Source organism: Equus przewalskii, chromosome 10 (genome assembly GCF_037783145.1).
Source record: "Equus przewalskii isolate Varuska chromosome 10, EquPr2, whole genome shotgun sequence".
Classification (NCBI taxonomy): Eukaryota; Metazoa; Chordata; class Mammalia; order Perissodactyla; family Equidae; genus Equus; species Equus przewalskii.
This window is the reverse complement of record NC_091840.1, coordinates 52,865,785-52,891,685: the sequence shown is the minus strand read 5'-3', so window position 1 is coordinate 52,891,685 and position 25,901 is coordinate 52,865,785. Positions and strand designations below refer to the sequence as shown.

At 41.4% G+C, this 25,901-nt stretch overlaps 1 protein-coding gene across 1 annotated transcript; it reads left to right on the top strand.

Annotated features, from left to right (window-relative positions):
• Positions 1-391: 391 nt before the first annotated feature.
• Positions 392-25,901, top strand: LOC103557159 (myosin-1). The gene is made up of 40 exons (XM_070563420.1): positions 392-738; positions 987-1,017; positions 2,504-2,747; positions 2,847-2,990; positions 3,105-3,261; positions 3,803-3,830; positions 4,613-4,727; positions 4,814-4,906; positions 5,040-5,103; positions 5,767-5,865; positions 5,958-6,061; positions 6,215-6,353; positions 6,566-6,684; positions 6,775-6,924; positions 8,818-8,988; positions 10,068-10,377; positions 10,475-10,542; positions 11,912-11,999; positions 12,082-12,199; positions 12,485-12,608; positions 12,697-12,833; positions 12,931-13,186; positions 15,321-15,563; positions 15,655-15,831; positions 15,912-16,057; positions 16,137-16,227; positions 16,314-16,703; positions 17,289-17,415; positions 19,011-19,129; positions 19,288-19,484; positions 20,750-20,933; positions 21,205-21,370; positions 21,460-21,584; positions 22,001-22,309; positions 22,397-22,600; positions 22,939-23,064; positions 23,155-23,325; positions 23,596-23,700; positions 23,823-23,918; positions 25,641-25,901. Exons 3-40 carry the CDS (start codon positions 2,544-2,546, stop codon positions 25,791-25,793), a joined length of 5,817 nt encoding a protein of 1,938 aa, XP_070419521.1. The 5' UTR covers positions 392-738; positions 987-1,017; positions 2,504-2,543; the 3' UTR covers positions 25,794-25,901.

Here is a 25,901-nt window from a genome sequence, read left to right as displayed (position 1 = left end):
GAGTTTCATAGAAGAAACAGGATTTCACAAGCAATTTGTATGTTTTTTAAAAAATGAGAGAAGCAGGCCACCTCCACAAGGCAAGGCGATCCGGTTTTGGAACAAAAGTTTGAAGTGGGAGTGGTGTGATTTGACAACTAATAAGAGGCAGCTGGAGGAAACAAAAGACGTTGTCTATATTTGGCTGCTCTTCATGAAGCAAGTGTTAATATTAAATTTCCAAGTATCTTTGAAAAAGCACAATAAATTGCAAAATAAACCACATCACGCTTTCTTGGGAGGAACTAACAATCTGTTTATAACTCTCTGGTAAAGAGCAGAAATTTCCCTTCCTAGGAGAATATCTGCAATCGTGCAGGCAGTTGAAAAGACCTCACACAGGCAACTCAGCGAAACAGAAGAGCAGCAAGCAACAAAGTCCAGGCATTCCAGAACAGAGCTGTCTTGAAACAACACCTTACATTATTCCAAAGGCAGATCACTCTCAGATTGCCAGCAACTCAAATTATTTATAGGAGATTGATTCATATACTTAACCCAATGTGAGAGGAAATATTTCTAATTATATCCAAACATCTTTAATATGAGGAGAATTATGCTTGGAGCCCTTCATTGCCAAAAACATGATTTGCCAAATATGTTTTAGGAAAGAGGAGGAGGCTATGTGTTTTCCATATTTGATCGTATAAAAGTACCCTTGGAATGAGTATGACCTGTCTTTCCTCATAAAGCTTCAAGGTAAGTGTGTGTGAGGACAGCGCTCTGTCTGAAGGATGGTAAGGGATGTCTGGCTGGCTGCATGCATGCCACACATCCTGGCTCCCACTGCCCCTGGGAGCCCAGCCAGTGAAGCACCAACTTACTCTGTAGCAATTTTAATTAGATGTTTTAGTGTTTACAGTCAGTTCCTGGTTCTCAGTTAAGAATTATGATATTATCAGGAATGGTTAGAATTTAATCAGGAGAAATTTGCTCTTTTCTTACAGTTCTGACCCACTTCAAGGCCGCATCTCTAAGGTAAGATACCGATGTTTTTCTCATTCCTCTCAGGGTATAAGAAATCTTTTGCAGTGGTTTGGAGAGGGGTCAGGGAGTTATAAAATAAAAGCATTTCAATTCCATGGCCAATCATACTCCTCTCAAAAAACTCTGAGGGGGCCTTTAGAAACTGGTTCTCATTAATGTATATCCTTTGCAATAAATGAAAATGCTTTCTCAGAGTCTTTAAGAGTTTTATCTACAATTTTTTCTATTTCCAGCATTGCAGATTATCTTTTAAATAATTGAATTATAACGTAATACATTTCAGAGTGTTATTATTTACTTATAGAGGAAATGTAAATTTCCTTTTACTCAGTATTATATAATATAAAAAACCTTGAGATGCTGGCTAAATTGATAAATAGAATGGACTGAATCCTTGTCTTAGAGAAGTGGTCGAAATCTGCATGTTGTTTCAATCTGTAAAACGAAAATTTACAAAATATGATGTTAAAAATGATTGTGAGCATTTTCAACAAGACACAGAATTTTAATTGTGTTATCCAAATCACTGTAGTTTGAATGGAAAATATGGAAAAGTTTAACAATGTGCTTTGAGTTTTCCTTGAAAAGATATTTTATTGTTATAAAATAGATTACCTATGAATATTATTGAATGTTGGTTAAAACGACAACAGACGGATCTTGAAAAGAAAAACTTCTGCGAAATTTTTATGAGAATATTAGTAAAATAAAGCAAGAAAACACAAGTAATAACATTTTATAATAATTCTTTGAGCAATACGAAAGAGAGGTGAAGAAGCCGAGTTTGTCAAAATTACGATACAGGAACAAGAGCAATTGATGTATAATATACTTTTTTTAACAAAATAATGCAAGACAAGCTCCTCATATTCCTGCTTTCCTTTATTAGGTAGTCTTTGTAAATCACAAATCTATAATGAAAAGATTTTCACTATATATAAAATAGTTGCCCTATAACTTTAGCAACATATTTCTATTTTCTTTCAACTCATGAAGCCAGCTTTGAGCCCTTCCTTGTACCCAGCATGCGTTCTAACAGGGGTGAAGGATGCTATAGAAGGAAAAGTGCTCCCTGCCTGCAAAATGCTTATAATCCAATTCGAATAGGAACTATAAATGAAAGAGCTGGAAAACATCTTGCCATCATTTCAGCTTTGTGTTTTGGATAAGCCAATGAAAGGCAGCTTATAAAGATTAATATACATAACAAATGAAACAGAAAAAGTAGCTAAGACATCACACAGTAGATGAGCCAGTAACAGCAGTCTCTTTCCAAATCCATGATTAAGCATCTGTCAGCACTGGCACAGAACACAGAGACTGACATTTCACCTCCAGCCAAGCCTTGGAGGTAGCCATACCCAGTATGATGCTAAGCGCTCAACTGGTCAGTGAATAAAGAGTGTTTTGTTTTTTGTAATGTGAACCTAATGGTCCAGTTTCTGAATTTCTATAATATCTTTTCTTCCTCTGCCAGGCAGGGTCTTTGACTGGGCCTCCATCAATAACCCGCAGCCATGAGTTCAGACCAGGAAATGGCTATATTTGGGGAGGCTGCTCCTTACCTCCGAAAGTCTGAAAAGGAGCGAATTGAAGCCCAGAATAAGCCTTTCGATGCCAAGACATCAGTTTTTGTGGCTGACCCTAAGGAGTCCTTTGTGAAAGCAACAGTGCAGAGCAGGGAAGGAGGGAAGGTGACAGCCAAGACTGAAGCTGGAGCTGTGAGTAAAACGTCTGGAGATGATTCGATGGTGCCTCGTTTGTGGTTAGGTTAGCTGACACTTAGTTTTTGACCTGGCCTCTCTTATTTGACTTGACAGACAGTAACTGTGAAAGAAGACCAATGCTTCCCCATGAACCCTCCCAAATATGACAAGATCGAGGACATGGCCATGATGACTCACCTGCATGAGCCTGCTGTGCTGTACAACCTCAAAGAGCGCTATGCAGCCTGGATGATCTACGTGAGTTCATTCTCTCGGCCTTCTGCTCACGCAGGTGCTTAGTATTTGTGAAAAATAGTACATTATTAAGGTCCCCATGAAATAATTATATTCCTTTCTTTTCTTTTTTGGCAGACCTACTCAGGTCTTTTCTGTGTCACCGTCAACCCCTACAAGTGGTTGCCAGTGTACAACGCCGAGGTGGTGACGGCCTACCGAGGCAAAAAGCGCCAGGAGGCCCCGCCCCACATCTTCTCCATCTCTGACAACGCCTATCAGTTCATGCTGACTGGTGAGCGGCTCAACTGTTTTTATTACCACCTATAACCGCTGAACATTAAAGCTAAAAAGACCCATAGAAATAATTGAATCCAACTATTAGAGGTGACTAAAGCAGACAGAGATATATACTGTCAAAATGAAGTCTCAACCTTGGTTTCATTAACTCTACTCTAACCTATTGAACTACAATCCAAACTCCAAGCTTATTACTCATTTTTCAATTACATGCATTTATCAGCAGACAGCCATGCCACTGACATCTATAGATGACAACCAGGGAATGTGCCTGGCTTTGGAAAGTACTGCTCTTTATTTTAAACCAGAAGGACACACTTCCTGTGGGGGCTTAAGGAATTTATGAAATGATAACATTTTATGTTTCTCTTCCCCAACTTAAGAGGCTTAAGAATTAGACCTTTATAACTTTACGATAATATACTGAACACTCCGTTGAGAATGACACTTATCCTCAATGCCCTGAGTGTTTCCCTATAGGAAGTGTTGTTTGCATACCTGGTACATATGCTGATTGTCCACTGTTTTCCTTCTAGATCGGGAGAATCAGTCTATCTTAATCACGTACGTATTACTACTCTGAGACTTCTTAGTCTTTGATTCTCACTGGGAAAATGACAAACCAAAAGAAGAAATTAATTAACGCCCCCATCGATACTAAAGCAATGGCATGATCAGCCTGGAACTAGATGCTGTTTTCAGTTTACTGTAGGGTTTAGATTGCATCACAATGTAAAACAACAACGTCCCAAATCACATCATCTGCTAGCCCAGTCTTGAAAGTTCCACAGAACCTTCCTGGGAGTGGGAGATGCAAACCCCTTCTTTGTGCACAGTCACACCTGGTACAGGGCAGTGAGCAACGTACAACGTTCTGAAGGCTGAGCAGTTTAGAACTCTTACCAGGGGTTCATTTTTAAGGCCTACTTGAGGGATGTCTGCTCCTTCAAAGCTGTAATTTGTGTCATGTCTTTAGTCAAAGGAAGCTGAAGAACACTTGCATTGCTTCAGAGAGGTTTTTGCTAATTGTTTCATTTACTACACAGTTGTTGAGTGGCTGCTTTTCGGACCCCTCAAGCCCAGGCCTCAGCACCTATTACAGAGCCTGGCACATTTTAAGCACTCAAGAAATATGTGCTACATGACTAATGAACAAATTTCTCTACTTCTTGTCAGTACAAAGCAACAGAAATAATAAGAGCTGTATGTAGGCTGAAGAGAAAGATCTAGGAGACTCTGACGACGACATATAAAGACAGATGCATAAGGCAGGAAATGCTGATGGTGGAAGGAGTGTCACTTGTCGTAGAGCTCGCTTGCTCACAAGTTTGCTCACTGTTTGGCAGTGGAGAATCTGGTGCCGGGAAGACTGTGAACACCAAGCGTGTCATCCAGTACTTTGCAACAATTGCAGTTACTGGGGAGAAGAAGAAGGAGGAACCTACTTCCGGCAAAATGCAGGTGGGTCTGACGGCCATGCTCTGACTCTGGGCTCTCAGGGAAGAAGCTCCCGAGCCCAGATGTGAGGTCTGCTCTCGCCTTTGCAGGGGACTCTGGAAGATCAGATCATCAGTGCCAACCCCCTACTGGAGGCCTTTGGCAACGCCAAGACCGTGAGGAATGACAACTCCTCTCGCTTTGTAAGTCTCTCGGTCACAGAGGTGTTTTCTCAGCCCTTAATGCCTGGGAAAGCAGGCCTGAATTATTATTTCAATCTCAGCTTTCTTGTGTGCTTCAAGTCTTGTATATAACATCATCTTTTTTACTTGCAAGGGTAAATTCATCAGGATCCACTTCGGTACCACAGGGAAACTGGCTTCTGCTGATATTGAAACATGTGAGTAACAGAACCTCCTAAACAGAATCCAAGAATGATGAATGATGGTTTGGAGGAACATTTGCAGCTCCTGCTGAGCCTGGAGCCTGTGAAACACCAGTCTGCTGACAAACATGTCCATGGTTAATGCCAGTCTTATCCACCGACCACAGTGTACTTAATCCGCTTCAGTCATGAGCCTATGATTCTGTAAAAACTGCCAGGAGCTGTTGGGCTTATCTGAACATTCCAGCCTCAGAGTGAATTTCAAATTTTTCTGAGAAAAAACTAACACTAGGGGTAAATGGACCTATGGACTGAATATATGTGATTTCTTTCTAGTCTGACCCTTGAGGAATGGTGCTCTTAGTAGTTCTTCAATTATAAAGGGAAAACAGACCCTAAAGAGGGAAGGGTTATTAAGAATCAATTATATTCCCAATGCCAAGGATCTCCTGTGTGAGAAATGAATATGTCTTGGGCCTGGCATGCTTTATTTCTTTGTAGGGGTGGTAAGAGCAACTGCAATGGTGTCTGTAGAGACATAATATGTGGAACCTTGTGGGAACATTCAGCTGAAATCCCAAAGGGCCAATGAGATTTAGCTAATGACCTCAAGCTCCAAAATCACTCCAAGAACTTTATACTTTTTCCCCCTAATCCAATGTCTCCTTTCCATTGCAGATCTTCTGGAGAAGTCTAGAGTTACTTTCCAGCTAAAGGCGGAAAGAAGCTACCACATTTTTTATCAGATCATGTCTAACAAGAAGCCAGATCTAATTGGTAAGAAAGAGTTTAAATTTATAAGCTAGAAGTTAACTGTTTTATTAACATCTTCTAATGTAAAACACATACCCTGAATTCTCTGTACCCAGAAATGCTCCTGATCACCACCAACCCGTATGACTATGCCTTTGTCAGTCAAGGGGAGATCACAGTCCCCAGCATTGATGACCAAGAAGAGTTGATGGCCACAGATGTAAGTTACACATGCAGCTTTTTAAAAATTTCCTTTATGTTTGGGAAGGACAGTAACAACACAGTGTAGGTGTAGTTAAGGATATGGTATAAATTTTCCTAAATAGGTTACAGTTTTCTGGCCTAACTTTTGTCCTCTCGTCCCTCCCGGTAGAGTGCCATTGAGATCTTGGGCTTCACTTCTGATGAAAGAGTGTCCATCTATAAGCTCACAGGGGCAGTAATGCATTACGGGAACCTGAAATTCAAGCAGAAGCAGCGTGAGGAGCAAGCTGAGCCAGATGGCACTGAAGGTACCAAATAAACCTCCATCTGGGTTTAATGAGAGAATACAGGCAAAAAGCCAAGTCCAAACTCATGCCTCCTTTACAGCCGAGTTTCCCATGGGCATATGCAAATTTATCCCCACATAGACTTTCCATGAAATTACTCACTCCTACTCTGCCCCAGTGAATTGTGAAGCCCACAGTAGGTCACCTTGGGTACCTGAATTGTGTCTCTGCAGTTGCTGACAAGGCTGCCTATCTTCAGGGTCTGAACTCTGCTGACCTGCTCAAAGCTCTCTGCTACCCCAGGGTCAAGGTCGGCAATGAGTTCGTCACCAAAGGCCAGACTGTAGAACAGGTAAGTGCACGACCTCAATGAATCAAACACCTCCCAGGCCTTCATGGCATGTCCTTAATAAGCCCAACAATCATTACTTTGTCTATAAAGGTGTACAATGCGGTGGGTGCTCTGGCCAAAGCCGTCTACGATAAGATGTTCCTCTGGATGGTCGCCCGCATCAACCAGCAGCTGGACACCAAGCAGCCCAGGCAGTACTTCATCGGGGTCTTGGACATCGCTGGCTTTGAGATCTTTGATGTGAGTTCAGAAACGTTGTAGCAGAAAAATTTATAAATCTTCCATACTGGAAAAGATCTATGAAAAATAGCTGCACTGCAAATTAAATTGACACAGGAAAGAAAACTCAAAGTCCATGAAAGGCCATGAACTTTGGGATGAGACAAATCTGGACTCACACTCCACCTCTGTCATTTCCTACCTGTGTGAACTTAGATAATGGGAATGTTATCGACCGACACTGGGCAAATTCAACCAGCAGCTGTATGTGGAGCACCTAGCACTCCAGATAACACACTCGCTTCTAAGATCTTTCTGCCTCTTACAAGATTTCTGAGTTTAATGCTGTAAGCACAGTCCCTAAGCACATAGTCAGCACTCAGTAAAAGATAAAGAAGGTGATGAGGGTAACAATGGCAACAAAGATGATACCGAGTAAGACAATGACAAATTCAAAAAGATTTTGAGATTCCTATCTGGCCTGCAATATCCAGGAATAGAGGATGGAAATGGCATTGTAAAGAAACTCAAATTCATCTGCCTGAAAAAGATTACCTCCCATACAGCTTAGGAAACAAGGTTGCCCAAGCCCTCTACACGACAGCAGTGTCTCAGATGTGTCTGAGCCTCAAATCGCATTTCTACAGCATTCTCTAACTGGACTGATAGACAGGATGACATTTTCTGAGTTTTAGGGACAAGAGCATTTCCAGAAATTTCCAAGCCCACATGGGAAGAGAGGAATAACCTGTACCAAGTAGGAGCAGGGAGAGCAATCCACACATTTTAAACAAGAAAACTAATGACAGTGCAAACTTGCAACCTCTTTGAGTTTTTTAAATAACAGTTTTACTGAGATATAATTCACATACCATACAATTCACCTACTTAAAGTACTCAACTCAGTGGTTTTCAGTATATTTACAGATATGGGTAACCATCGCAACAATCCATTTTAGAACATTTTCATCCCCCTAACAAGACCCCATCCCCATGAAGCAGTGACTCCCATTTGCCCCTCCCCCATACCCTTGGAAACCACTAATCTGCTTTCTGTCTCTATGGCCTTGCCTATTCTGGACATTTCATGGAAACGGAATCATACAATCCGTGGTCCTTTGTGATCGGCTTCTGTCATGTAGGAGAACGTTTGCAGGTTCCTCCGTGTTGTAGACCCTCTGTGACCTCTGTGTGTGGTGGTACCGCTCTTAGACGAAACCATTCCCAGTCGTGTGTGCATCGAGGTGTCCCGAACAGTGGAGCAGAGCAGATCTCCTCAAGTTCTGCAGGTCGTTACAAACCCTGGCTCTGCTGCCAAAGCATTGGAGCCCCTGCCATGCGCCATGCTCTCCTGATCTTGCACAGGTTACTTCCCCTCTAAGAGTCGTCCCCCATCCGTGAAAGGCGCAAATAGTACCACCTTTCCAAGGCAGCTGTGAGGATTACATGCAATAACTTATACAAAGCACTTAGCACAGTGTCTAGCATATAGTAAATATCCAACAAACGTTAGCTGTTGAATTTGTATTCCTATTATTAATAACAACATGCAGACCCCAGTGGGCAGATGTAGTGAATTTAGCTCATTATACAACATAATGATAAACAGATGAACTACTAAAAAACCTCTGACCAACAAAAATATTGTAAAAACCAAACAATTGTTTTATCACATAAGAAAGCATCATTCAGAGCCTGTCTATTCCTGTTGATGAGAGAGTTTCAACAAGTGTGATGACACTTCCTAGCCGGCAGCAGCAGAAAAGACACAGGAGGCTAAAGGGGGTGGCTATAGGCACGACCTAGCCATACCATGCTAAGAGGGCAGTGAGGCTAACCAACGAAGAAAAGCTCCTTTCCAAGAGAAGCCTTTATTATCAGATGAATGTTAATTTGTATTTTCTACTTATTTAGTTCAACAGCCTGGAGCAGCTGTGCATCAACTTCACCAACGAGAAACTGCAACAGTTTTTCAACCACCACATGTTCGTGCTGGAGCAGGAGGAGTACAAGAAGGAGGGCATCGAGTGGGAGTTCATCGACTTCGGCATGGACCTGGCTGCCTGCATTGAGCTCATCGAGAAGGTTCGCTTGCTTTCTGAGATTGCAGAGTAAACTGCTGAACAGTACTTAAATTAAAAGTGTAAATCCTTGGTACAGACTATGGGAAAAGATTTCTACTTGTAAGCAAAATCAGGAAAAATTCCTTCTTTTGCCAACTGTGAGGTGGGCATTCTGGTAAAAGGAGACTGAATCTTTTCTTTCTTTCTTTCTTTCCTTTTTTTTTTTTTTTTTGAGGAAGATTAGCCCTGAGCTAACATCTGCTGCCAATCCTCCTCTTTTTTTGCTGAGGAAGACTGACCCTGAGCTAACATCCGTGCCCATTTACCTCCACTTTATTTGTGGGACGCCTACCACAGCGTGGCGTGCCAAGTGGTGCCATGTCTGCGGCTAGGATCTGAACTGGAGCACCCCGGGCCGCCAAAGCAGAACGTGCGCACTTAACTGCTGCACCACCAGGACAGCCCCTGAATCTTTTCTATAAAGTCCAGAACTCTATATTTCCCCACAGCTTGCAACACAAGCCTTGTATTTAAAGCCATCTTTCCTTAAAAAAGAGCACTGATGAAAGTAGCTTTTACTTCTTATTTCTTTGCCATCCTCAGATTCATTATCACTGGCATTTGAAATATGAATTTCTAGTGTTCTAAAGCAGAGGCTCTTGAACTTCAGTTGTGCCCAACAATCACCACAAGCACTTAAAAAATTTGCAGATTTCCCTAATCTCGCCCCAGAAATACTTTTTGGTAAGTGTGGGATGGAGCCTTGGAATCCACATTTTTATCAAATGATTCTGATGCAACCAGTTTGCACGCTTGGAGAAATATGGCTCTAAAGCCTTTGGGGCAAAGACCCCAACTCCACGAGGGCACGCCCTCCATTTCTCCCACTCTTCATCAATCCCGGAGCCTGACACAGCGCCTGCATCCTGATAAGCACCCAGGAAATATTTGTTAAACGAACAACTTCTCGCCAAAGGCATGAGTTTTCATTAACTATAAGGAATTCAAGGATGAATTTACTCAAATAGGATCCTAATGTTACATATTATTTCTACAAGCAGACCAAATGCTAATGGTTTTTGTTTCTTTTTATTCTTTCAGCCGATGGGCATCTTCTCCATCCTGGAAGAGGAGTGCATGTTCCCCAAGGCCACAGACACCTCCTTCAAGAACAAGCTGTATGAACAGCATCTTGGAAAGTCCAACAATTTCCAGAAGCCTAAACCTGTCAAAGGCAAGCCTGAGGCCCACTTCTCCCTGATTCACTACGCCGGCACTGTGGACTACAACATTACTGGCTGGCTTGACAAGAACAAGGACCCCCTGAATGAGACCGTGGTCGGGCTGTACCAGAAGTCTTCAGTGAAGACTCTGGCTTTGCTCTTCTCTGGGCCAGCAAGTGCTGATGCGGGTAATTTTCAATACAATTAATCTTTTACTTAATGTATAAAACACAATCAGAGAACACCTGTATGATGGTTGCTTGTGTTTTCTCTTCCCCCACTTAGAGGCTGGTGGAAAGAAAGGAGGCAAGAAGAAGGGTTCTTCTTTCCAGACCGTGTCTGCGCTCTTCAGGGTACAAACTTCATTTTCTGTCTCTAATTAGATTTAGGAAATAAATTTTACTTTATTGTGTGGGAAGGGGAAGGAATGTTGCAAGGATTCTAGAACTGGATGTGAATCAAGAAGACAGGGCAGCGGGTAGTGGCAGAACTGAGGCTCAGGGAGGTTTGGTGTAGTTAGGAAGAGACGCCTCAGGGTATAGGAGACAAACGCCAGCAGGGATGAGAGTGAACGCAGAAGTCAGTGTCAGATGGTAAAATTCAATTTGGGGGCTGGAAAATGAGGTCATTTGACACTTAAAAGGTTCTACTGGCACAGGATTAAGCAAAACATGAGATTTGCTGGAGCCTTTGGGAGCCTCCAAATGATGTAGGCGCTTTGGTGTATATTGGCATAGAACTGAAATGAATACTTTTGAAAGCTGAGGACAGAAGAATGGTAGTGGGACCTGGAGGCTGAGCTAAAAGAAGGAAATAAGAAACCAGATATGATAAGAAATAGCTTTTTAAGGGAAATTTACGTTTCTTTTGACAATCTAATTATAATAACTGAAGCCCTAGTTATTCTTAAAAACCAGGATTTTCATAGGTTGGAAAGGTTCTCATACTTGGTAACAAGACTGCCAGTTTTCTGCTAATTCCCAGAATGAGGCATTAACAGGTCACTTTCTATGAGACCAGCAGGAGGACACAACTCAGTAACTATGATAAGGAATAAGCATGTGCTAGACAAGCAGATCCGATTGAAAGTCAGGTAAAGAAAGAAATGGGAGATTTTGGGGGCTGGCCCCGTGGCCGAGTGGTTAAGTTCGCGCGCTCCGCTGCAGGCGGCCCAGTGTTTCGTCGGTTCGAATCCTGGGCGCGGACATGGCACTGCTCGTCAGACCACGCTGAGGCAGCGTCCCACATGCCACAACTAGAGGAACCCACAACGAAGAATACACAACTATGTACCGGGGGGCTTTGGGGAGAAAAAGGAAAAATAAAATCTTTAAAAAAAAAAAAAAAAAGAAATGGGAGATTTGGAAAAGACATTGAATTATTTGTAAAACCAGACCACATATCTAGGCAAAAGAGTATGGGTGGAAAATTTCCATATGTATAGAATGTCATGCTAAATTTACAACATATGCTAGAAAATTCAACAGCAGTGAAGAACATCTTTAACAGCTAGTAGAAAAATATGTTTATAACGCACAAAACTAGGAAATAGAAGGACATGTTGGGAATGTGGAAATTCCAGAGATCACGCTTTGCAAATTCAAATCTGGATCCTATTCATTAGAATTGAACCAATGTCATAGATCGTGATGATTATGTCTATAAATATGAATGTATGAAAATAAGTGTGTTTTTAAACCAAATATTCATTTGGTTCCACAGGAGAATTTGAATAAGCTGATGACCAACCTGAGGAGCACTCACCCTCACTTTGTACGGTGCATCATCCCCAATGAAACCAAAACTCCTGGTAAGACACTGCTGAGATCCAGACAAGCTCCAGTGTGTTTGCTTTAGACCAGGAAACAAAGCATGTGCATTCTTCCTTTTAGGTGCCATGGAGCATGAACTTGTCCTGCACCAGCTGAGGTGCAATGGTGTGCTGGAAGGCATCCGCATCTGCAGAAAGGGATTCCCAAGCAGGATCCTTTATGCAGACTTCAAACAGAGGTCAGACTTTCTCACTGTGAATTATTTTAAAAGGTTCTTGTTATTTGCTTTAATTTTTCAATGAAAGAATCCTCTATACTTTATTTTAAAATGGAAGAGAAGAGAAACAAATTTAACAGACTCTGTAATGATATACCAAAAGTTTGACACCCTTTGAATAAACAGAGAATAGATAAAGAGGCAGATGTGATTTCTTGTTTATGTTTGTTAGACGACCCAAGGGTTGAAACGGGAATTTCTTATTGGTGACAACAGCTATATCATTTGTATGTTTGGCTTAAACAGATACAAGGTATTAAATGCAAGTGCTATCCCTGAAGGACAATTCATCGATAGCAAGAAGGCTTCTGAGAAGCTCCTTGGGTCCATTGACATTGACCACACCCAGTACAAATTTGGTCACACCAAGGTAACAGTCTCTAAAACCTACCTGATGCTCTTCCTGTCCCTTTGAAGTTCATGTCAAGTTTCTGACCTGCAACTCTGCCCACACAAAGGTCTTCTTCAAAGCTGGTCTCCTGGGGCTCCTAGAGGAGATGCGAGATGACAAGCTGGCCCAGATAATTACCCGAACCCAGGCCAGGTGCAGAGGGTTCTTGGCAAGAGTGGAGTACCAGAGGATGGTGGAGAGAAGGTACTAATTGGAATACTTCACTAAACCTCATAGCCTAGGCCTTTTAATTCTGCTTCCTGTTACAACTTAACTTTGAATATTTCTGTTCCTATCACAGAGAGTCCATCTTCTGCATCCAGTACAATGTCCGTGCCTTCATGAACGTGAAGCACTGGCCCTGGATGAAGCTGTATTTCAAGATCAAGCCCCTCCTCAAGAGTGCAGAGACAGAGAAAGAGATGGCCAACATGAAGGAAGAATTCGAGAAGACCAAAGAAAGCCTTGCAAAGGCTGAGGCCAAAAGAAAAGAGCTGGAAGAAAAAATGGTAGCTCTGATGCAAGAGAAAAACGACCTGCAACTTCAGGTTCAAGCTGTGAGTATCAGAACTCATTTCTTGCAAACTGATGCTAAAATTTCAGTTCAGTGATTGCTAGGGGTAAGTCTAAATTCCACCTTACTAGGGACTGATCATCAATCTTGCCTAATTCACAACTCCTTACAATATCCTACAAAATCTCATATACAACATCACTAAGAAGCACTGTGGTAGGGTTCCTTGCTGTTGAGAAGGAGAAAATAACCATTTTTCCTTTCCCCCTATTGCTTTTCCTAACAGAATATGGTCAGGAAATAAGGTGATCTTTGCTCCCTAAGACGCTCTCTACTAAAAAATGCAAATAATAGCAGTGAAAAAAGAATAATATTCACAGTGAAGAGGAAGGAGACTTTGTGATGAAAACATATCAACTTGAAACCAATACTCTGAATTTTTATATCTATGGCCCCCTGGCAACCTCTCTCTCAACTCTATCTTTAGAAACTCTCTAGTACCTGAAAAATAGGACCATTGCAAGGATAACGGCAATACTTTCTATAAATAGTGTCAATTTTTATGCAAAGCATGAGAGAGAGGGTTGATGTTCTTGTTCTGATGTCCCAATAAATATCCAGAGGCTTGGGAAGAAATATCTGATCAAACGCCACTGTCTAACCCATTTTTTCTGACCCAAATGACAATATAATTTTAGTTGCTGCCACTGAAATCGACAATAGAAACGTTAAAGGCTACCCTCTAGTTCTCTGAATTCAGAAGGGAATCTCCACTGTTTCCATTGGGTGTATAGGTTTTGGACACAAAACTAGAAAATTTAAGGAAAGGTGAATTGTAAATACCGAGGTTGGCACTGTGACTTTCCTTATGGTTTATGTAGATGAAGGTTTTCCAAATTGAGGAGGGATTCATCACACTTTCGAGAATCAAGGGATTTTTATAGCGGGTATGTAAGCTTGATCCAAGCATACTCCTCTCCTTTCAGTACAGTATGACCTCTTTTCAACATTATCCTATCAACTATCCATTTAACAAATAATTGATGAAGTTTCAAGCACTAGGGATACAACTTTGAGCAAAAGACCTAGTCCTTGCCCTCATGGAGTTTAGACTCCGACTCCTGTTTCTTCTCATGAGAAGCACGCTTGCCTCTTCTCTGAGCACCGCCTTTCTAACCTGTCTACTCCCCCTTAGTTCCTACAGGTGTTCCCTTTAATTCCCAGCTACTCTATCACTACAGGACACGTCTTCTCTTTAAGCCACTCCTCTGACATTACCCCTTCTTCCTAGCAAACTGCTAGATATGCTATCATTTTGTTTTTCACATACTAAACTTTTCTGGAAAAAAATATTAAAGAAAACTAACTGATCTGAAATTAGATACCAACATATTAAATACAAGTTATCGTGTAGAAGAGGAAAAAGTGTTCCTCAACCTTCTAAGGATCCCTGGCTGGGTAAAAAATTAAACTGACAAAGACGGACTAACAGGGAAAAAACATACAAATTTTATTGAATTTTTACATATACAGGAGAGCCTTCACAAGAGAATGAAGATGCAAAGAAGAGACCAGAAGAGGAAGCTTTTATACCTTTTAGACAGAGAAACAATAAATTTTTGAAGCATTGAAAAGCAAAAGGGTTTGGCTAGGTGTGGTAAATGGTGAAGAAATAACTAGGAGGATAAGAGTTAGTTTAAGGTTTGTTTCTACAGCCTTCCTTGCCCCAAATTCCCCATCTCTGGTGACAAGAAGGTCTTCTTTACTCCAAGTACAGGAGGGCACCTTTCACATGAGTGTTTTATGATCTGTTTCAGGGAAGAAAGGTGAGGGGAGATCAGGGTGGGCTTCTTGCTTCTGTCGCTTTCTCAAACTCCTTCAGCCGAAAATATCCAGTATGCCAAGGTGCCATATTTCAGGGTATGGTGTCTTGAACCTCATCATTAGCAAATATAATTGTAACATACTTTCACCAGGAACCCTGACTTAAATTTCCCTTTTTAAAAATTTCCAGTGTCACAATAAGTGCCTAATAAATATCTCCCAAATGATGGAAAGTTAATGAAAATTAACCAAAGGCTTTACAACACAATTTACTTATTTGGTTTCAAAATCTTAATAAAATCTGAAAATGTCCAAAGAAGTAAAATGTAAAAGCGTCTATTGTCCATTCTCAGGAAGCAGACAGTTTGGCTGATGCAGAGGAAAGATGTGACCAGCTGATTAAAACCAAAATCCAGCTGGAGGCCAAAATCAAGGAGGCGACTGAGAGAGCTGAGGATGAGGAAGAGATCAACGCTGAGCTGACGGCCAAGAAGAGGAAACTGGAGGACGAATGCTCAGAGCTCAAGAAGGACATTGATGACCTTGAGCTGACACTGGCCAAGGTTGAAAAGGAGAAACATGCCACAGAAAATAAGGTATGAATCATAATCTGCTGCATCATATAGAGGTTCTGCCATCCAACAAAGCTGCTTTATTGCAGAGACCATTTCTTCTCAATTTTCCAAGGTGAAAAACCTCACAGAGGAGATGGCAGGCCTGGACGAAACCATCGCTAAGCTGACCAAGGAGAAGAAGGCCCTCCAAGAGGCCCACCAGCAGACCCTGGATGACCTGCAGGCAGAAGAGGACAAGGTCAACACTCTGACCAAAGCTAAAACCAAGCTAGAGCAGCAAGTGGATGATGTAAGTGTATTTTTAATATCCACTTGAAAGATTTTTTTTTCTATACTTTCAATTTTTAACAAATTTTACTTTCTCATAAGCTTGAAGGATCTCTAGAGCAAGAAAAGAAACTTCGAATGGATCTAGAAAGAGCAAAGAGGAAACTGGAGGGTGACCTAAAATTGGCCCAAGAATCCACAATGGACATAGAAAATGACAAACAGCAACTTGATGAAAAACTGAAAAAGTAAGCAGCGAGAAAAAAAGTTTCAAGGGGAAATTACTATTAATATTTCTGTGACTGACATAAAGTGCTTTTCTAACAGGAAAGAGTTTGAAATGAGCAATCTGCAAAGCAAGATTGAAGATGAGCAGGCCCTTGCGATGCAGCTGCAGAAGAAGATCAAGGAGTTACAGGTAAGTGCATGGTCTCCACCAGTCTAATTCAACATGAAAAAATTACTAACACAAAGAAGCTAAGTTTGTGCTTTCACCACTGCCAGGCCCGCATCGAGGAGCTGGAGGAGGAAATCGAGGCAGAGCGCGCCTCCCGGGCCAAAGCAGAGAAGCAGCGCTCCGACCTCTCCCGGGAACTGGAGGAGATCAGCGAGAGGCTCGAAGAAGCCGGTGGGGCGACTTCAGCCCAGATTGAGATGAACAAGAAGCGGGAGGCTGAGTTCCAGAAAATGCGCAGGGACCTGGAGGAGGCCACCCTGCAGCATGAAGCCACGGCGGCCGCTCTGCGGAAGAAGCACGCGGACAGTGTGGCAGAGCTCGGGGAGCAGATAGACAACCTGCAGAGAGTCAAGCAGAAACTGGAGAAGGAGAAGAGCGAAATGAAGATGGAGATTGACGACCTGGCGAGCAACATGGAGACTGTCTCCAAAGCCAAGGTACAATCATGGTTTAAGTCTTAAAGAGACTTCGGTAAGACAAGAGCGAGTGAGCCTTTCAAGAGTCACTAGCAACTGACAGGAGGAGGTTGGTACAAGGCAGGAGACCAGTGGCAGGGAGGGGCAACTCGGGTGTGATGGAGCAGAGCGCTCATCGCCACACCCAAGGAATATGCAGAGTGAAAACTTAAGCTCTTTCAAATAAAAAAATACAGGTCAACTATACATTGAGATTTTCAAAACACCTCACCTTGATTATGCTTTTTGTTTTTCCCTTAAGCACAAGTACATAATTTGTTTCTCAAAAAAACTCATGAGTTGAATCACGTATAATGATATCACAGATAAGCCAAGTGAGTAAAGACTTAAATTCACAAAGCAATTTAGTGGCAGCACGTTTAGACTATGTATCTCATTACTCTTTCCATCACAATCTATGGACTCAGTTGCTTTTGTTTGTTTGTAAAGACAGTTTATTCTCAAAATAAATGAGAACTGCAGGTCCTGTGGGATGCTTGGATAATTGAAAGTTTCTGTGGTCCAAATACTTGGCTTGAGATGTCTTCTACCACTTGTTAAATGCAGGGCAACCTTGAAAAGATGTGCCGCACCCTGGAAGATCAACTGAGTGAACTTAAGAGCAAAGAGGAAGAGCAGCAGAGGCTGGTCAATGACCTGACGGGCCAGAGAGCGCGCCTGCAGACAGAAGCAGGTGGGTCACTTACCACTGTTGACCTTGAATGATAAATTTACCTTGGATGCTCAATTTGCTGAAAAACTCTGCATTGAGTTACCTGAGATCACATATTACCTCCCTGGGAGGTGCCCACTCATGTGAACACATTAGTGACCACTGGCACGGACGGCTTTCTTGCCTTCTTGTTCATTTGGTTTTAGTTGTTGTTGTTGTTGTTGTTTTTTAATAAAAAGATCCAGACTCTCTTGTACATTAGCATTTTAAAGCAGATTTCACTCTATCAAAAAGTTATCAAATAAAAACTGTATCCTCACAGTATTTTCACTTTTCAAAATGCTTCCACAAGTTATTTATTACTTTGTTATCTCCACTAGTCTGTACAATGTTATCCCCATTTGAAGGATGACAGATCACAGTAGAGATGAAATGGCTTGTCCAAGAATGCTGACTCGTCTTTTTCCTGAAGTCTTGCCAATTACTGGTAGTTACCACTGTATAGCAGGGGAAATATTCAGGACCACAGCCCAGCCCAGGAGCATTCAAGTGAGGTTCATAGAGGTTGATTATCCAAACTGGAGAGTCTCTGCATTTACTCCTTCCTCTATCAACCTATCCGACTTTCTACCAAAGTTCCACTTCCCCAAGTGAGAGGTAACAAGATAGAAATTTCTTTATGGGTCATTTGGGGTATGAAAGTAACAGGCAATCAAAGTATTGGAGAACCACTTTACTTCTTCATATTCATCCAAATGTTGTTCTTTTTGGAACAAAGCTCAAAGTAAGGCTTTATTATTGTTATACTGCTGAGAAGTACACTTTATGAAAAACAAAATTTATTCTCAAAGAATCAAAATGCTTCTTGCATTTTCTCTTCCTCAAAACATGTTTACTCCTAGTAATTTAGTGGTATGAAAAAAATAATAAAGTTGGTATCCTCATTAAATGTTAAAGAGATAAAGCTTCCAGGTAACCAGTTCAAAAATGGTACTGAAAGGTTTTTCTCTCTTTTTAATATAAGGTTGTATATTTTCTGAACTATGGTGCTTAAAGAAATTAGAGACAAATTTAAATGCCATTTAGTTTAGGAACTGGCTAGTTATCCTTAAACCAACTCATTCTGGGGATGGAAGAATACTTGATGATTTCTAAATATAAAAATGCTTCCAGTATTTTCTTTTGCATATCACTTCTACCTACAGAGGGAATTGCTCAAAGTCTCCTATTTTCCAAAGAATAAACTCTCTGTTTCAATCAAATTTCAATAGAAGGTACACGAGTACAACACCATTGTAGACAAAAAGCACTGGAATGTTTTGTTGGTTTGATTTGCATTTCTTTTCACATGTTTCTTCATCAATTTCTATTGTGATCAAATAATCTTAAATATCTCCCAAAATCTTTTGTGTTGTTCATAAGCATGTCATCTGCCTCAAAGTTTTCCATACTTTTCATTTTTACACAGATTTGCTCATCAGGGTTCAAGTGCATGTTGGTGGTTTGTTGTAATCCGTGCTCTCCATCATGTTTCAGACTCAGCTCCCATTCCTTGCTCCAGTTTGTAATTTAGAGCTTTAGTTATCAGAGTAAGTTCTGGTTCTTGGTCTTTATAGGTGAATATTCACGCCAGCTAGATGAAAAGGACTCATTAGTTTCTCAGCTCTCAAGGGGCAAACAAGCATTCACACAACAGATTGAGGAACTGAAAAGGCAGCTTGAAGAGGAGATAAAGGTAAGCCGTACTTATTGTTGTTGCTCTCATTATCCTTGTTTTGGTTGTTTGTTTTTAGCTTACTTTCACAGATTTACTTCTGGTGGCCTATAGGAGGTTATGGACTAAAACATCACTTTAAAGATATAAAATTAAGTCACCAATTTCTATGTTCTCAGGCCAAGAGTGCCCTGGCCCATGCCCTGCAGTCAGCCCGCCATGATTGTGACCTGCTGCGGGAACAGTACGAGGAGGAGCAGGAAGCCAAGGCCGAGCTGCAGAGGGCAATGTCCAAGGCCAACAGTGAGGTTGCCCAGTGGAGGACCAAGTACGAGACGGACGCCATCCAGCGCACGGAGGAGCTGGAGGAGGCCAAGTATGTTCTAGACTTAGTCAAAATGGAAATATCTCTATTAACAATCAAAGTTCATCTGCTATAAGTACTATATGGGCAAATGTCCATTGAGCCCAAAACAAATAAAAAACTAGGGAAAAAACATGCCTGAACATAAAGCTAACCAAAATACCAAATACTCTACGTTGTCTGAGGAAAGAAATTAAGCTAGAGGGTAGAAAGAAAAAGGATATAAGACAAGAGAAAGCTGCATGATTCTTTTTTAAAAGGGGGGTAACTTTTGACATCATTCTATTTATACAGGTATAGATAGAATAAGAGTTAACTGTATTCTTCTGTGCCTCTCCTCCCTCCTAGCTACTAACAAAAGTATCAGTCCAAGGGGAGAAGTATGTAAGAGAAAAATAGTCAGGCTTGAAAGCAGAGCTTCTCCTTTTGAGATGTGAAAATATGGCTATTTATAGGGGGAAAAGGAAATATATCGTTAAAGACTAAAAAGTAGACAAAACTTCTCTGATAAGAAAGAACAAATTGTTTTATAAAGGACTAAATATTCAATGCAATCAAAAGTTCAAGACTAAACTGTCAGAGGGAGAATCTAGACAAGAGGGAACCTACTTATTCAACAGAACGTTTAAGGAGAGATCTAGTCATTTATTCGGTGAATAATATACAACTATATAGTTGGAATTATAATGTTTTGGTGGATGCCTTAGAAGAGATTCTGAATGGCGCTCTCAAAGTAAAATTTATATTGATATGGGGAAGCTTCTTTTTATTAAAGGATTAATGAAAGCTAAGAAAATAAAGGATATAATTAGACAAAATCAAGTATATTTCATTTGAATTCAATTCATATAACATTTGAGTACTTGATATGTGTGACAGCCAACAAGGATACAAAGATGAGCAAGATACAGACTCTACCCTCTTGAGATCAAATTTCAGTGGAGAAAAGACATAAATAACAGTAATTCAAGAGAGATATTAATATTCCATAAAGGAGGAATAAACCAGCTACCTTGAAGGGTAAAATGTTGGGTTGGGCTGATCATGGATGCCTTAAAGCCAGACTATGAAGTACGGCGATATTGAAATTTGGGTTGTTTTCAGTATTTGGTTGGTAGGAGAGTGGAAGGAGTTAATACAGAACTGGGCCTACAAACAAGCTTGGAAAGCCAAGTATTAAGGAGTCTGACTCTGGAAATCACTCTCTTGTACCCACTTTGAAACACCCAGTTGTACTCATGGCCATTCACTTCTATTGTCTTTATTTCACCTTTCAGGAAGAAGCTGGCTCAGCGGCTGCAGGATGCTGAGGAACACGTAGAAGCTGTGAATGCCAAATGTGCTTCCCTTGAGAAGACCAAGCAGCGGCTCCAGAATGAAGTGGAGGACCTCATGATTGATGTTGAGAGAACCAATGCTGCCTGTGCAGCCCTGGACAAAAAGCAAAGGAACTTCGATAAGGTATGTCTGCACCGGTTTCTGCCTCAGCATTCAACATATCATTTAAGATTGCCTGCCACCTTCAGTGCGCCTTATTCAAACCATCTGAGGACTGTTCTCAGTAGCTCCCGCTCCATGGATAGGTGGGGGAGGAGAGGGGTCTCCTACTCATCTCATCATAATTATTTCAGTCCCAGATCATCGCAACTCTGTTTGAGAGTTGCCAGAATAGATGGTTTTCATCCTGTCAAACTTTCTTCGCTAAATTTCTTGACCATTCCTTGCACCTCAGATCCTGTCAGAATGGAAGCACAAGTATGAAGAAACTCATGCTGAACTTGAAGCTTCCCAAAAGGAGTCCAGGTCACTCAGCACAGAGCTGTTCAAGGTTAAGAATGCTTATGAGGAATCCTTAGACCAACTTGAAACCTTGAAGCGGGAAAATAAGAATTTGCAACGTGAGTACATGTTAACTTTTCTTTAACAAAAGATTTGAAAGACTGTGTTCCCCTATTGAACAAATTTTTATATTTCTGTTCACCAACAGAGGAGATTTCTGATCTCACTGAGCAGATTGCAGAAGGAGGGAAGCGTATCCATGAACTGGAAAAAGTAAAGAAGCAAATTGAGCAAGAAAAGTCTGAAATTCAGGCTGCTTTAGAAGAAGCAGAGGTAAACATTTTATCACACGCTCTAACACAATTACAAGAGGAATCAGGGTCTACTGCATGCAAGAACTGATGGATAAAGAGAAAATAAAATAACTTTTACCCTGTACACTAAGTACACATGGATGGAGGATGTGTAGAGGATGGAGAATTGACCATGCAAGCAACTAACATAACCATATGTCAGAAACTGTGCTAGACATTGAGAAAATAAAGATGAATAAGTTAAGGGCCCTGCCCTGAAGGGCATGATCTAGCTGGCGAGATAAAAAAATATAAAACCAACAATAGCACACTGTAAAAACTTCTATAACAATGGAATAAAGATGTATAAGGCAGGACAAAGGTAGGAACTAATTCCTGTTTCTAGAATATATACACTTCCATTCCCTGCTAATGTGACCTCTTGCTGTCATTAAGGCATCTCTTGAACACGAAGAGGGAAAGATCCTGCGCATCCAACTGGAGTTGAACCAAGTCAAGTCTGAAATTGATAGGAAAATTGCTGAAAAGGATGAGGAAATTGACCAGCTGAAGAGAAACCATGTCAGAGTTGTGGAGACGATGCAGACCATGCTGGATGCTGAGATCAGGAGCAGGAATGATGCCATCAGGATCAAGAAGAAGATGGAGGGAGACCTCAATGAAATGGAAATCCAGCTGAACCACGCCAACCGCATGGCTGCAGAGGCCCTGAGGAACTACAGGAACACTCAAGGCATCCTCAAGGTAAATGGGTTCAAGAGATGGTCCCAGGGCGGCTGGGGTGACTGCAGCCCTGAGAACGGGGTGTCTCAATGATTGTTCGTTCCACAGGACACCCAGCTGCACCTGGATGACGCTCTCCGGGGCCAGGAGGACCTGAAGGAGCAGCTGGCCATGGTGGAGCGCAGAGCCAACCTGCTGCAGGCTGAGATCGAGGAGCTGCGGGCCACTCTGGAGCAGACCGAGAGGAGCAGGAAAATCGCAGAACAGGAGCTCCTGGATGCCAGTGAGCGCGTCCAGCTCCTGCACACCCAGGTGAGTATAATAATAGAACAGTACAAAATACAAAAGAATGAAAGTGAAATTCTTGCTCAAATCTTAGTTCTAGCTAAAATTTTATTCATAGTATTTCATGGAGGATAAAGTTGAAAACATTTAACATTTTTGGATTAACAGTATTTTTGTTTATCTGAACTGTGACATCTAGAGTTGACTCTCTTTTAAAAATACACTGTCAACTCAGATAAATTACGGAACAAGGAGAGCTACTAATTAGTTAATTTAATCAATGAGTTTTGGAGTTCATTTGAACACAGAGCATCCTAATTTTGCTCCCATGCACTTAATATTTCTAAATTTGATATTTTAACCAGAACACCAGCCTGATCAACACCAAGAAGAAGCTGGAGACAGACATTTCCCAGCTGCAGGGAGAGATGGAAGATATCGTCCAGGAAGCTCACAATGCAGAAGAGAAGGCCAAGAAGGCCATCACTGATGTGAGCAGAGGGCAACGCAGTGGTGGTCAAACTTGAATCTTGATGTGCTATCTCAGCTCCCTCAACTGATCTTGTTTTACTGTGAATTAGGCGGCCATGATGGCTGAGGAGCTGAAGAAGGAGCAAGACACCAGCGCCCACCTGGAGCGGATGAAGAAGAATCTGGAGCAGACGGTGAAGGACCTGCAGCACCGTCTGGATGAGGCCGAGCAGCTGGCCCTGAAGGGTGGGAAGAAGCAGATCCAGAAACTGGAGGCCAGGGTGGGTCTTCTAACAGCATATATCCCATCTCACTCCAATCCGATGCACGATTTTGGATACCTAGCACAGCTAGATGATGTGGGGCATACAGAGATGAATGAGAGATATTGCTTGCTGCCCAAGAACTTTTAAGGGGGGCGATTAGACCAAGGCATCAAAAACTACATATAAAGCAGAGTAAAAGAAGCACCATGGGTCATTTGAAGAGGTAGAAATCCATGGAGTGAATGGACTGTAGTAAACGTCACTAAAATGCCCATCTTCTTGCAGGTACGTGACCTTGAAGGAGAAGTTGAAAGTGAACAGAAGCGCAATGTTGAGGCTGTCAAGGGTCTGCGCAAACATGAGAGAAGAGTAAAGGAACTCACTTACCAGGTAAGGAAAATGACCTGTCTAGGTTTTCACCCCAGTCTGCAAGGGACAGAAAACCAAATATACAACAAAATGCCATGCTACTTCTGCTTTCAAGAACCTCACTCTTTAAAATATTATTTCAGACTGAGGAAGACCGCAAGAATATACTCAGGCTCCAGGATCTGGTGGATAAACTGCAATCAAAGGTGAAAGCTTACAAGAGACAAGCTGAGGAAGCGGTGAGTTGAGAACCCTTTGGGGTGGTTGAGTAGCCTCCTGTCTCAGATATGCCCAAGCCAATTTAATTAAAGGGATGAAAGAAAAGGGTAAAATGAGGAAGGATCAAAGGACAATGGTTCAGTGGAGGTCTGAAGAATGAGAAGAAATCAACTCCTTGAAGAGCCAGGGAAAAATGTTCTAGGGAAGGGAAGAGCCAAGGCAAAGCTTATGAGTGGAAGAGGAGTCTGGTTCAAGAAGCAGAAAGAACAAGGGAGACTGCAGTAGAGATGAGGCTCGAGAGCTAGGAAGAGGCGGATCACAGGGTCTGCTAGGCCACAGTAATAAGTCTGAATTTTATTCTAAGGACAGTAGGACACTAGAATGCTACAGGAGAGTTTTAAGTTGAATCATTCACGCCCTGATTTGTTTTTTAAAAAGAGTATCTGGTACTACGTGGAGAATGATGGTCAGATAACACAGGGAGGTCCAGGGAGACATTTTAGGAGGCTTTTTGGGTGGCCCTGTGGCTTGGATTACGGTGGTGGTGAAGCAGACAGAAGTGGAGAGATTCAAGATATATTTTGGAGGTAGAAACTACAAGATACGCTAATAGGTTGCAGTTGGGTGGGGAGAGAAAGGAAATCAAGGGTAATTCATCAAGTTTATGGTCTGAGTAACCAGGTGGATGGTGTAACACTAAAATGGGGAAGTAAAAGAGGAATAGATTTGCAGAGCAAGAAGGAACTAGGAATTCTCTTTTGGAAACATTCTTTGAAATACCATTATATACATAAGTGAAGGTGTTAAGTAAGCAGTTAAATATGAAGTCTGGAGCTCAGAAGGTCTCAGTTATGTTCAAACCTCTAGATTCTCAGGTCTCCACCTTATCTCATTTCCCTAGCCTGTGATTCATCTGAAATAATAATCAAATAAGATCAATTTCCTAAGTATGGGAGTACAGGTATACATACGTATATACCACAAATTAGCTCCTCTGTTCATTTGTGGTCTTTATCTTTCCCCTGACCTCTAATGTCTGAGAGACAGAGAGACCTAACTTGTCTCTAGCTCCTACTTTCCTCATCTGTAAGAGGAAGATCGGAGGTTTTTTTCAAACACTATTATTTAGTGATTCTAAGTTTTATTAATGTTCTAAATTTGAATGACATATTTTGGACAGTTCTTAATGAGTCTTAAAAAGAATGCTTGCTAGAGACTAAACCAAGACTGGCCTTCTCAAATTCACTGCTATATATTCAAAATAATCAGAGACCACTCAGACTGTTTTAGGAAGCAATAGACTTCTTATTTAATTCCTAAGCTGCATTAAGTAGCAATAATCTACACTCAAGTGGCAACAATTTATATTCAAGGCTATCAGTTTGGTAGAATACAGATTGCCTAACTGCGTTTTTAAAAAGTCTGGTTAGATTCTCAGGATTCTGGAAAAAAAGAAGCTGAAAAGCTGGCATATTTAGTAGTAGCTCTAAGTCTAGATGTTCTAAACTTGGAGACAAATGTCACCCGTCCCTCCTTGTTATCTATGAGTTCAAGAAGCATAAGAGGATTTAATGCCAAAAAAACAAAAAAAAATTCAAGAAGCATTTCTCAAATTTTTTAAAAAAAGGTTTACTAACTAGAATGGATCATTTTTAAGTAAAAAGAAATTCAAGACCCACTGACCTAAGAAACTAGAACCTCTGAACTTTTCCCCTCATCAATGCATCTCCATTCATTCTTAGGAGGAACAGTCCAATGTCAATCTCTCCAAATTCCGCAAGATCCAGCACGAGCTGGAGGAGGCCGAGGAACGGGCTGACATCGCCGAGTCCCAGGTCAACAAGCTGCGGGTGAAGAGCCGGGAGGTTCACACAAAAATCATTAGTGAAGAGTAATTTATCCAAATGCTAAAAGTGACCAAAGAAATGCACAAAATGTGAAGTTCTTTGTCACTCTATTTTGTACTTAAGATTTTTGCAGATAAAAAATTTATCAGCAGAGAA

Excerpts from the sequence above, each read along its gene's own strand:
- LOC103557159 (XM_070563420.1), top strand. The coding sequence starts at position 2,544 with ATGAGTTCAGACCAGGAAATGGCTATATTTGGGGAGGCTGCTCCTTAC. Across the intron at positions 2,991-3,104 it reads ATGCAGCCTGGATGATCTAC|ACCTACTCAGGTCTTTTCTG; the intron begins GTGAGTTCATTC and ends CTTTTTTGGCAG. Across the intron at positions 3,262-3,802 it reads CTATCAGTTCATGCTGACTG|ATCGGGAGAATCAGTCTATC; the intron begins GTGAGCGGCTCA and ends TTTTCCTTCTAG.